The following is a 12,316-nucleotide window of genomic DNA, read 5'->3' as shown; positions in this document are numbered from 1 at the left end:
ATAGGAAATAAAACAACATTTTTGATAATCAGCCATTTTGGATGAACCGTAATTTTGGATGAACCGTAAAAGAGGCGTTTTTTTGTTGGATGCCCCAACACTGTGTGAACAAACATTTGTTTTCCTTTAATACCTTTGAATGATGGTTTTGTCATGAAGAGTGCATTGTCCAACACTGCAATTCAATAACACTTAATGCAGATATGTTACAAGCAAAATACACAATAGGGAAGACAGCAAGCTTACAGATGTGTCATGTCTTTGCTTCCCCCTCCCCCAACATATGATTTAAGGTACTTCCAAATATAGAGGTATCAAACCCCTTTTTAGTGGAATGTGCATAGCCCTTAATGACACCATATGTGAACACAGCAACAACAAAAACAAGAACAAAAAAAAGAATATCCTCTTTTTATGAACCCATACTTTTGGATTCCATTCTTGATAGTGACCTCTTTCGACGCTCGTTTTGTGAGTCGTCTTCTTCTTCGGGTATTGGGACTACGTAGGTTTCAGGCTCAGGTGGATATGGGTCTGCTTGGAAATAGTGTTTTATGCCAATTGAACAGGAGTGTAATTTGCAGAGTATGTCAGGCTCAACATGCACAAAAATGAATTGCTGTGTTAGGTTTTCTATTCAGGCTTGGACATACAGTATACTGGTGAAATGACAATTGAGTGGACGTGGTCATATCCCTCCATATGTTCTTTTCAAAAGGCACTGATAGAAAGTAAACAATTCCGTGCGTTTTATATATCTGTGTGATGTTAGTATTACACCATGTTAATACAGTTTGAGTGGTGGGTGGGTTCAATCGTTCAGTGCATTTTCTATGTCTGTGTGATGTTAATGATACAATGTCAATACAGTTTGAGTGGCGGGTGGGTTCAATCGTTCAGTGCATTTTCTATAGCTGTGTGATGTTAGTACAGTTTGAGTGGCGGGTGGGTTCAATCATTGAACAGAATCATCATTGCCATTTGCTGCAACTCATTCATTTACAAAATATCAACACAAAATATCAAAAGATCAAGTAAGAGCTCTTACCACCAGCCTATTCATACATTTTGGAATTGGGAGGTCATTCCTCATAACATAACAGAGGTAACCAGCTGGTACTGGAATCAATGCATGCTACAGCATAATGAATGGCGATTCTCAGAATGCTACTGCCGTGTACATAGGTAGAAAAGCTAAACCTTCAAGGTCACATCGGCGCAAAAGGCACGTGGTTCAATATGGCCCTGAGCAGTCTGCGTGTGTTTATGCTACAGAAACATCCCTTGTAGGGACGTGATAGAAAAAGGAAGCATTCGTGTTGGCATTCACCAAGCAGCAGGTTACTAGGCAAAAGCATAACTACAGGTGTTAAAAACCACATTGAGTGGATGCGATTTAAACATCATTTACAAGGCATCATTAGTTTATTTACAGATTTCACCTCAAGAGTAACCATGTTAATGTTGTTGTTGAAGTATTTGGTGTTTGTTTGTTTGTTTGCACATGCTTCTCCACCTGATAGAAGGTCTTTGTCTGCTCGTTCTCTGGCTTCAAGATGCAAACAGGCAACTATGTTGTTGTCATCACCGGTGCTTGTTTGATCTAGTTGCTCTACAATGTTGTTAGTACCGGTCCTCGTTGTTCTTGTCTTTCTCAACATAGCTTGTTAATCTTATCCTTTGGTGGCTTATCCTCAAACAGCTCTAGAGCGCGTGAGCAAGCAGGCCTTTTTTTTTCTCAGGAATTCAAAGTGAAAGCAGCACAGGCGATTTAGAAAGTTTACTATGGTGAACCTGAAATAGGTCAAACGAGGTGTTAGTCTTCAGTTGGTATGGGAATATTTACTTTCTCTCCAAATGTTAACAAATGAACTATCACAATTTATATATAGTAGTTTCTGGAATAGATCCATTTTGTCAGCCTATACTGTACTCACTTATGTTACGTAATAACTATGTAGTAACTACACATGCTTTTCACTCATGTTTCATGCTTCGGTGACATGCAGTCATTGAGGATGTCATGCCCATCAACCTTTCCAGTTATGTACCTCTGTATCCTTGTCCATTGTACGGAATGCTGACGCACTGGGAAGAGTCACAGTAGCCAGGAGTGCCAGGTTGGCCCCTAATACCTGTGAACCCTTGGCGCCCAGGAGGACCGCGGGGCCCGGAGGAGCCTGCAGGGCCTGGAGGGCCGGTCCGAGCTTCGCCTGTTGGGCCTGTGGAGAGAGAAATCACAATCGACCAATTAGAAGGCATCGGCATGTCATCACATTTACATTTAAGTCATTTAGCAGACGCTCTTATCCAGAGCGACTTACAAATTGGTGCGTTCACCTTAAGACATCCAGTGGAACAGCCACTTTACAATAGTGCATCTAAATCTTTTAAGGGGGGGTGAGAAGGATTACTTTATCCTATCCTAGGTATTCCTGAAAGAGGTGGGGTTTCAGGTGTCTCCGGAAGGTGGTGATTGACTCCGCTGTCCTGGCGTCGTGAGGGAGTTTTTGTTCCACCATTGGGGGGCCAGAGCAGCGAACAGTTTTGACTGGGCTGCGCGGGAACTGTACTTCCTCAGTGGTAGGGAGGCGAGCAGGCCAGAGGTGGATGAATGCAGTGCCCTTGTTTGGGTGTAGGGCCTGATCAGAGCCTGGAGGTACTGAGGTGCCGTTCCCCTCACAGCTCCGTAGGCAAGCACCATGGTCTTGTAGCGGATGCGAGCTTCAACTGGAAGCCAGTGGAGAGAGCGGAGGAGCGGGGTGACGTGAGAGAACTTGGGAAGGTTGAACACCAGACGGGCTGCGGCGTTCTGGATGAGTTGTAGGGGTTTAATGGCACAGGCAGGGAGCCCAGCCAACAGCGAGTTGCAGTAATCCAGACGGGAGATGACAAGTGCCTGGATTAGGACCTGCGCCGCTTCCTGTGTGAGGCAGGGTCGTACTCTGCGGATGTTGTAGAGCATGAACCTACAGGAACGGGCCACCGCCTTGATGTTAGTTGAGAACGACAGGGTGTTGTCCAGGATCACGCCAAGGTTCTTAGCGCTCTGGGAGGAGGACACAATGGAGTTGTCAACCGTGATGGCGAGATCATGGAACGGGCAGTCCTTCCCCGGGAGGAAGAGCAGCTCCGTCTTGCCGAGGTTCAGCTTGAGGTGGTGATCCGTCATCCACACTGATATGTCTGCCAGACATGCAGAGATGCGATTCGCCACCTGTGACTCCGATTGGGCATAAGCAGCTGAATGCGTTGAGCTCATCAGAGCAGGAAGCTCCGTTATCACCGTGACATCAGTGGGAGCTATAAGTGTAGTAACTGTTTCTGCCACAACGGTTTGGAAAATATTTGTTCTTTTCTTTTTTTTAACTGAAGCAGGAAAACCCTGGATTCATTCGTTGATCCTTTTTCCCCCTCTGTTTCGTCTAGACGTTTTATAAAAGCTAAGCTTGGAATGTTTCCCTCAGTCTCTCATCCATGGTCCTCTAAGTCCTTTAAACATGTGTTGTTTATGTGACCACGAGAGAAAGACCTCAGTAAATACATCCGATTGGCCCCTGAACAATGACTCACCATCAGCTATCTTCCCCTGTCATCTGGGCATTAACCCTTTCCCTGATTCAAGACCACTTCCCAAGTCTTGACCTTGTAGACCTTGAAGCCCAATGCTGTATAGTTACGCGTGCTGAATTACAATGGGAACGGATGTCTGTATTAGCTGTATTGCAACTCTATGGCCACTGGCAAGACAAGCTCATATTATTGTTGGATGACCTGGCAGGCAGTTTGGCTGGAATCTGTTCCTGTAGCTCCATTACAGGGTTCACACTGTCTGATCTCTGGTTTCAGAACTCAATCTATGATCTCTGTCAGCGCACTGGTCCAGTGTGCCGACAGAGATCGTAGATCAGCGACAGCTTGTAATGACTGTGGTACTGCTCAAGACGTTAGAATGGATGAAGACTAAGGCGAGCACATCATCTGAAATGGACCAACTCTGGTTACTATCCATATCAAGTTTGACGCTGCTAATCTGTTTGGTACATTAAATCTGTGATGTACATAAACCCAGTGGTGTAAAGTACTTAAGTAAAAAATCATTTTAAATACTACATTTTTGTTGACATTTTACCTGTGAATAGAAAATGTATTTCAACATCTGTGCGTACGAGCACCTCACACACAAAGACAACGTAAATCCCCTAGAAGGCAGAGTGTTTAACTGGGAAAATGCTGAACGGCAGCGTTGGTCATTTATTAAACACAGCTGCCCCAGCACTGCTTCAGGCAACACCTCTGAGCTTAGCAACGCTTGGTTAAGCAGCCTTTAGTTACAGCTAAGGAGATTTTAACTGGGAGAAATGGTTCAATTCATAGTGACACATCCAGCTTTAAATGAGAGATGTGGCCAGAATGACCCCCATTACTGCAGCTAGAGCAACGTAACGATTGATTTCCCCTGATTCTACCAAAGAATATGACGCCATGCGAATCACTCGGAGAGATTTAAGCTTAATGAATGAGAAGTATTGCCATTTAGACAGATGTGACGCAATGCAGGACAAAAGACAAAAGACTGGATTGTTATGGATCTGGAGCAAAAATGTGAAACTAACCAGGTGGTCCTCTTTGTCCTCGCTGTCCGACTGCTGCTGACCCTCGATCACCCTTCTCTCCTGCAGGGCCTGGGAAACAAATAGAAAATCACTCACAGCCGACAAAGACAAGGACACACACTCAAAGAGTAAACCCTAATGCAACCACTATGAGCGCACAGGAATTGACATTTTCATGAAGTTGCGGGGGGTAGACATTTCCTGAGCCACTGAAAACAGTCTGAGACAGGCCTATGGAAAGACACACAGAAACACAGACATAACCACTGAGATGAATGGAATATGTTGTGAAGATGAGACTTTGGAAAAGTCGGTGAAGGCTTCATTCCATTGCTATCGCAGCAATTCTAAGACGGAATTGGTATGTCTATGGAAAAATGTCCCGTCTTCGTTCCAACCGTGACAATACCACAAAGCAAGACACTCTAGTTAAGCCTACTGATACTGAACAGCTGGGCTAAGGGTGTCAATTCCTGGAGGCCCATGTGTCTGTTGGTTTTTGTTACTTCCTTTCAATTTGTAGTAAGACCTAGACAACCAGGTGAGGGGAATTTCTAAATAATCAATTACCTTAATTGGTCAATCATGTACATGGAAGGAGAGAAAATCCGCAGACATACTGCCGTCCAGGAATTGAGTTTGACACCCTAGAGCTAAACCTATTGATAAACAGCTTTATCAGTTAACATAGGGGAAATCTTGGGTTCCTGACAGTCATGGACATCCTGACGACGTACCTCTCTCTCCTTGCTGGCCAGGTTGTCCTGAACTTCCTGGGAATCCATTCCTGCCTGCCTGTCCAGGCTCTCCACGGGGACCCTGGTTACCGCTGGGCCCAGCGGGTCCGGGGGGACCTGGGTTGTTGCTACTACGGTAACCGCTGGGAATCTGGTTCAGCATGGAATTGACTCTACTCATTTGTCCTGAAAAAACAATGATAAACATAAACACTCAGAAGGCAACAGACATTTTGATTTCTCTCTGGTGAAAGAAGTACTTCCAAATGTAGTGCTGAAAAAAAAGGCCCACTCACCATTTACTATCTGCTCACACACTTGTCTGGCAATGGATCGCATCATATTCTGAGGAGCAAAGTCGCCCTAGAAACAAACAGAGAGGAAGGCTTGGTGATGAATATACATGACTTAATGAGATTTACTGTGGTTCACAACTTGGAGCTAGAGATGTTACTCACTCTCTCTCCTCTGTCCCCTTTAATACCATTGGCTCCCTGAAATGAAATGAAAGTACAAGGCCGTTACATCTCACTGCATACAGATGTATGTACTGTATGACACAAAAACGTTGCCTTTCAGTGGTTTGCATGACATGCAGAACTGTATTATGAGATTTGGTGAGGTGGATGCTTACCGAAACACCTGTGTCACCAGGCTTTCCTGGTTTTCCTGAAACCCCAGGCATTCCAGGAGATCCAGGAGGTCCCTGAATAGTGACAAGACCAAAAACAACCAATCAAATACATGTATTGCACCATGCACTTCAAGGAACCACAATGGGAAGTCATCGACTTTGTTGTTATCCCTGTCAAGTTTTAAAATTGTATTTACATTTTTTTTTTAAGTATGTATTTTTTTTAAACTTGCAAATAAAACAATCAATCAATCCGGTGACACAAACAACGGACGGAACAAATCAGAAACAGTGACGCAAACAAAAGAACCATTCAGATACAGTGACACAAACAACGGACGGAACAAATCAGAAACAGTGACGCAAACAAAAGAACCATTCAGATACAGTGACGCAAACAACGGACGGAACAAATCAGAAACAGTGACGCAAACAAAAGAACCATTCAGATACAGTGACACAAACAACGGACGGAACAAATCAGAAACAGTGACGCAAACAAAAGAACCATTCAGATACAGTGACACAAACAAAAGAACCATTCAGATACAGTGACACAAACAAAAGAACCATTCAGATACAGTGACGCAAACAAAAGAACCATTCAGATACAGTGACACAAACAAAAGAACCATTCAGATACAGTGACGCAAACAAAAGAACCATTCAGATACAGTGACGCAAACAAAAGAACCATTCAGATACAGTGACGCAAACAAAAGAACCATTCAGATACAGTGACGCAAACAAAAGAACCATTCAGATACAGTGACGCAAACAAAAGAACCATTCAGATACAGTGACGCAAACAAAAGAACCATTCAGATACAGTGACGCAAACAAAAGAACCATTCAGATACAGTGACACAAACAAAAGAACCATTCAGATACAGTGACACAAACAAAAGAACCATTCAGATACAGTGACGCAAACAAAAGAACCATTCAGATACAGTGACGCAAACAAAAGAACCATTCAGATACAGTGACGCAAACAAAAGAACCATTCAGATACAGTGACACAAACAAAAGAACCATTCAGATACAGTGACACAAACAAAATAACCACTCAGATTACGCTCAAGAAACTTCTGGTCTGTCTTTACTATAGTTTAGGAGGCTGAGTTTGACAGTTCTTAAATGTCTTTATCTCCCTGACTTGACTTTGTCTGAGCATACCATTGGGCCTGTTGGACCTCTGGATCCAGCCTGTCCTTCCTTTCCTTGGGGTCCCTGCATTCACAACACACAGACAATAGAGTTAAACAAGTTGAGCTGATGGGATGAAGTTCATTTGACAGACGACATTGCATGATCATTAGACAAAGGCCCATTGATTTTACTGACCCTCGGTCCAGCAGGTCCGATTGGGCCGGTGGTCCCAGCTATCCCAGGTGGACCCTGGGGGAAAAGGCGGAAACACAACCCACGTGAGAGCTGGACTTTCTTCATTTCTTTCTCACAGCTCACATTAACACAGGACACCTACCTTTGGACCAACCAACTCAAACCAGTTTATTTAACCACCAGTTTCCTGTGTGTCAAAACAGCACATTTCCCATTTATTTCAAATTTCCTTTTGTATTGTCAAATCCTCTCTGGCCTTTGATGCTTCGCATAAAATGTACAGGGAACATAATATATTCCAGATCCGTTTTATTGGCCATTATAAATCAGGACTGCATACTCTGCAAGTCGTTAAATCCATTTTGCTATATCATCTGTTCTATCATGTTCACCTGCAAACACTAGCCACAATCTATTTAAGCGATGGGTTCACCAAGGCTTTTATCTTGGAATTGATCATTATTTTACACTTGGTAATTCATTCTTCAGTGTCTTGTGGCATCAACAAACCGGCATGAATTCTAAACTGAGGTAAAACAAAAATGTAGGGAGGGGGAAGGCTTTGTTCCCAATTGACTCCTCTGCATAGATGTACTCTGAGTTTACTGGTAGACACACAGGGGGCTTCTCCTTGTAAATCAGTAAATAAAAGGGACAGGCTTTTTCTAGAAATACAAAGATGCCATTTCATGTATGAGGACTGGAGGGGGCTATTTGTTTATGGCATTGTGAGTTTCATGGAAACCATCTCAGAGGATCTCTAAAATGCAGACGTTTGACGACACATGGAAGTGCATTGTTGCTCTGTAAAACGTCACAGGCGAGGCCTGGAAATCATTGATGGGCTCGCATAATGTTGTCAATATTGATGAAGTAGAAGAGCCAGCTATGTTATGTGAGCAGAGTAATGCTCGTTTACCATTATGTTCTGTGTAGCGATGCCATCTATCATAGAGGTTTGGTATGTTAAAAAAAAAAAAGACGGGTGTTTGTGAAACTGGATTTTCCATTATTCTATATCACCTCATCCGCTTTGTATGGACCACAGTACAACTGACACAAAGAGGAAGGACTAATGTGCACAGCCTAAACCGAAGCCCCTGGTTAAGAAGCGTTGTATATCAAGGTGATTTGTTTTCCACTCAGTTATTCTTAACTTCAAGAAAGATTCAATACAAATGTGGGAATCTCAACCTGCCTCTTTGTGAGTTCTCCTCATATGAAATATTGTCTGTGGCTTGCCACATGAAGAGAGGCCAGAGACGCAGAATATCTGTACCCTGTGAATTATCCCCGATTTACTGTTCTAAACCACAGCCAGGCCGGTGAGCCAAAGCAACACTCACTTTCTGTCCAGGTAGCCCAGAATCACCAGCTTCTCCCTTCGGTCCTTGGCGGCCCTGAAACAGCGGAGGGAGAAACACATTCACACTCAGTGGATAACAACATAATACTTCCTCCAAACTCAACACTCACTAACCTTCAGGTGACAGATCTAAGAAAATGTGTTGTGCCAATCTGTCTTTAGCCCAAGATAAACACGCTGTGATGAAAGTTCTGTGCGAGATGTGTGGAAGTGTATTGGTGACGTCTGAACAGTCTAATGGCAAATTCCTTTTTTTTGTTGTGAAGAAGTGGATAAACATTCGTCTTGAGTTTGGGTGCTTTTCAGCGAAGGAAATCCCAGTGGTGATTAATGTAGCATTGAGCTGCATTGAGATTAGGCTGGTTTAACATATCCCTAGACATGAAGAAATGCAGGCTCAACAGGCCTCTGCCACAATTACTCTGCAGCTTGTGATTTCCTTACATAATGAACGGACAAAATGATTCCTATTCGGTGTGTGGCGGCATCGTGGGATTTACGTGCAACTGCTGGAAACTAGCCGTGCGCAGCAGCAACGCCCGTGGCTGGGGAGAGGGGAGGGTATGTGGCGTGTGGAATGTGTGAGTGTGGAGTGTTCAGTGTAAGAGTGAGACTCACAGCTTCTCCTGGAATAGACAGCCCGCTAGATCCTTGAGGGCCAGGCAGACCCATAGGTCCTGGCAATCCTGTATCTCCACGCGGTCCAATTGGACCCTATCAGAGAAACAAAGACAAGAGATAAGTATCAATTAGAGCTGGAAAGAATGTTGCTATTGAGATCTCCAGACTGAAAATAGCAGTGCAGTCAAATATGCTACTGTTGCAATCTCTGGAAGAAGGCACCAGAAACCGTGGAATGCCTACACTGTCAAACCAAGCCACCCTGACATTTCGAGAAGACTGACATACTCCTAATAAGTGAATTCAGATGTGTTCCTTCCTCTTCAAAGCCATGAAACTGTAAACAGTTCTCAGTTTTCATCAAGAGCAGAAAAAGCTTTAAGGAGTCTCCAATATCCCACATTCTCCAAACTGTGTCAAATGCCTTGACCACTTTATGACTTGCCTGCCGTCGGTTATAGCCCTGCAGTCCTAAAGAGGGAATCTGAGAGGTGAGGTTAGTGAGGTACTTACAGCCGGGCCAGTCTCTCCTCTTTCACCCCGGGGACCTTTGCTACCAGGTGCGCCCTGGTGAAGAAAGATCATTTGTCAAGTTAGCACCGGGTGTCCAGAAGCTCAGACCCATACTCATGATGGATACTCCCTCCCTGGGGGCTTCATAGTCATCACTGTAGTTTCCTTCTGGCTTGCCCTTTTAAAATGAAATACCAGCCAACTTGTTGTTGTGCATTGTACAGTCAGTCCTACATCATGAATGCATGTATGTCAGAGGCAACTGTACAGTACATGAATCAAAATGTGTCAAAAATATACTTTTCGATCAGCAGATCAATGAGTTCACTAGAAACCCTGGCCTGCAGCATAGAGATGGAAGGAAAACAAGTCCTAAATGCCACCCTATTCCCTATGTAGTGCCATATGGGCCCTGATCAGAAGTAGTGCACTAAATAGGGAACAGAGTGCTATTTGGAGACAAATAAATAGAGAGTGTAGTGGGTGTATCTGGTGCTTACCACTGCCCCCTGTGTTCCCTGGGGTCCTGTGCTTTCCGAGGTACATGTGCAGGCGTTGGGGAGGGACGGGCACTTGGACTCTTCTCTCTGATAACAGGGGAGGGAACAGACAAAGAGAAGTGTTGAGCTGCGATAACTAGAAGGAGTTGGGCTAAAACACAGACCCATTACTGACTAAGTCTCTCCAGATAAAAGTGTCTGCTAAATGACCGAAATGTAATGTAAATGTAAGCAGAGGAAGGGTCAGGAGGTTACAGGATAAATGTTATTACGTTTGTACTAGCAGTACGGTATATCTCAAGGAAGACAAACTGATGAAGTACATGCTCACTAGATAAGAGCAATATTTTATAGAACAACTCTAATCAGGCAGATGTGTTGGCATGCAACCCTATTCAGCCTGAGTTTCCAGGAAGTCCATTGTTGTAAGCCCTACCCACAAGACATGAAACACATTAAAACACATTCTGGGTGTCCAACCGACAGTGATTGTGCAGCTCTGATTTGTTGAAACAGAGGCGTGTTCTTGGATCTCTCTGGCGGAACAAAAGGGAGAAAGTCCAGATCAAACAGGGGCATTGTCTTGACAGTTTGGTATTGTTTTCTGTAGGATGTACGTACTGTTGAAGGCCGTTCGAAGTTGTGATGCCTTTACAGTCGACAGACGTTGCTTCTCCGCCTACCGGCCGGGCTCTGGGACGGCGTAACTGCTAATCAGCAACACTCTCTCCTTGACAAAAGGTGTTTGAAGCTGCAGCTGGGCCATTTAAACCCAGACATGGTTCTTTAACAGTCAGGACAGGAGACCATAATTATAGAATGGCCAACTAGGATTGTAAAATGAATGTGCCTCACAAACATCCATTGAGAGTCTTCCAAGAGTTTGAATAATTTAAGAAGAAAACAAAAAAACTCAGATTTCCTGTTCTAACTGATGAACGTTCTTTTTCTGCTGCCAAAATGTGCTCTGTAGTGAGGCACTTTTTCATTCAGCTTCGACTTTGACATATTAGAGAGAACTGCCTAGGGGTGGTTAGTCAAGTGCTAATCATGCCATACGTAGCTGCTCGCCATTCACTTTTCCATAGGTTGAGTGAAATATACGAAGCTTTCTGTCTGTTTGGAATCAGATTTGTAGGGATGCCGTTTCACTTTTACTGCATCTGTTATACAAGTTATCAGGACAGCATTAGAATCCAAGACACGGCTCAGAAAATACAGGCTTGTTTTTCCATTGTTCCTCTTTACGTGTTCAGGATGAGGTAAGCATGTTCTAAAGCAGAGATGTTCGATGGATATGAGTCTGTTTGCTGCCGTGTTAAAAGGTGAGACAAGCAAGATGCATTGTCTAATACGCACATGTTCACACGCATGCACACACACACACACACACACACACTGGACTTGATCTCAGTCACGGACACTCATGCCAGGCCGAAGGCACACACACACTCAGAGGCTCAACAGGTGTCAAAAGGACTATGGATTTGGGTCAGTGAAGATGCTTACAGACTGCTCAAGAGCTTTTTTTTGCAGCCTGTTAAGTTGTCCCGCCTCTCCCCTCCAGGGAGGTGTAGGGTGAAGTTGTCCCTAGTCACTGATCGGCATTTTTCCCCACTGATGGTTAAGGTTAGGATTGGGGGGAGAGGAAGTTGATCCTAGATCTGTACCTTGGGGAAATTTCAGTGGAGGTCCACTGAGGCTCCTCTTACTCACCATAGACGGAAGGTCACAGCATCTGTCTCTGCTCGTCCAGCCCAGGGTGCACACTATATCGAACATCTGGAGCTGGAACTGTGGAACAGGGGGAAAAAAGAAGGAAACTTTACATACTTCCTCCGCATCCCAAAATATAAAATAAGAAAACAAGGAGAACGTGGAGACAGAGAGCCCGCAGAGCATCAGATAAGGATAACAGGCACATTCCACTTGGGATGCACTGTGTTGGAGGGAGTGAGCTTCAAGGCTTCCTCCTGTCATAA

The 12,316-nt window shown here is 44.1% G+C and overlaps 1 protein-coding gene across 1 annotated transcript in view; it reads right to left on the bottom strand.

The window, feature by feature from the left end:
• Positions 1 to 721: 721 nt before the first annotated feature.
• The window catches only part of LOC115139619 (collagen alpha-1(XII) chain-like), a 98,091-nt gene continuing 86,496 nt past the window's right edge, over positions 722 to 12,316 (bottom strand). Inside the window, 14 exon segments of the mRNA XM_029677215.2 lie at positions 722 to 1,794; positions 2,052 to 2,222; positions 4,617 to 4,685; positions 5,354 to 5,539; positions 5,650 to 5,716; positions 5,812 to 5,847; positions 5,988 to 6,059; positions 7,167 to 7,220; positions 7,335 to 7,388; positions 8,681 to 8,734; positions 9,319 to 9,414; positions 9,835 to 9,888; positions 10,335 to 10,421; positions 12,051 to 12,128. Coding sequence (XP_029533075.2) covers positions 1,784 to 1,794; positions 2,052 to 2,222; positions 4,617 to 4,685; positions 5,354 to 5,539; positions 5,650 to 5,716; positions 5,812 to 5,847; positions 5,988 to 6,059; positions 7,167 to 7,220; positions 7,335 to 7,388; positions 8,681 to 8,734; positions 9,319 to 9,414; positions 9,835 to 9,888; positions 10,335 to 10,421; positions 12,051 to 12,128 — 1,089 coding nt within the window. The 3' untranslated portion in view covers positions 722 to 1,783.

The sequence above is a fragment of the Oncorhynchus nerka genome, linkage group LG13, assembly GCF_034236695.1.
Source record: "Oncorhynchus nerka isolate Pitt River linkage group LG13, Oner_Uvic_2.0, whole genome shotgun sequence".
In the NCBI taxonomy this organism is placed as follows: domain Eukaryota; kingdom Metazoa; phylum Chordata; class Actinopteri; order Salmoniformes; family Salmonidae; genus Oncorhynchus; species Oncorhynchus nerka.
This window is presented reverse-complemented; position numbering and strand designations above follow the sequence as displayed.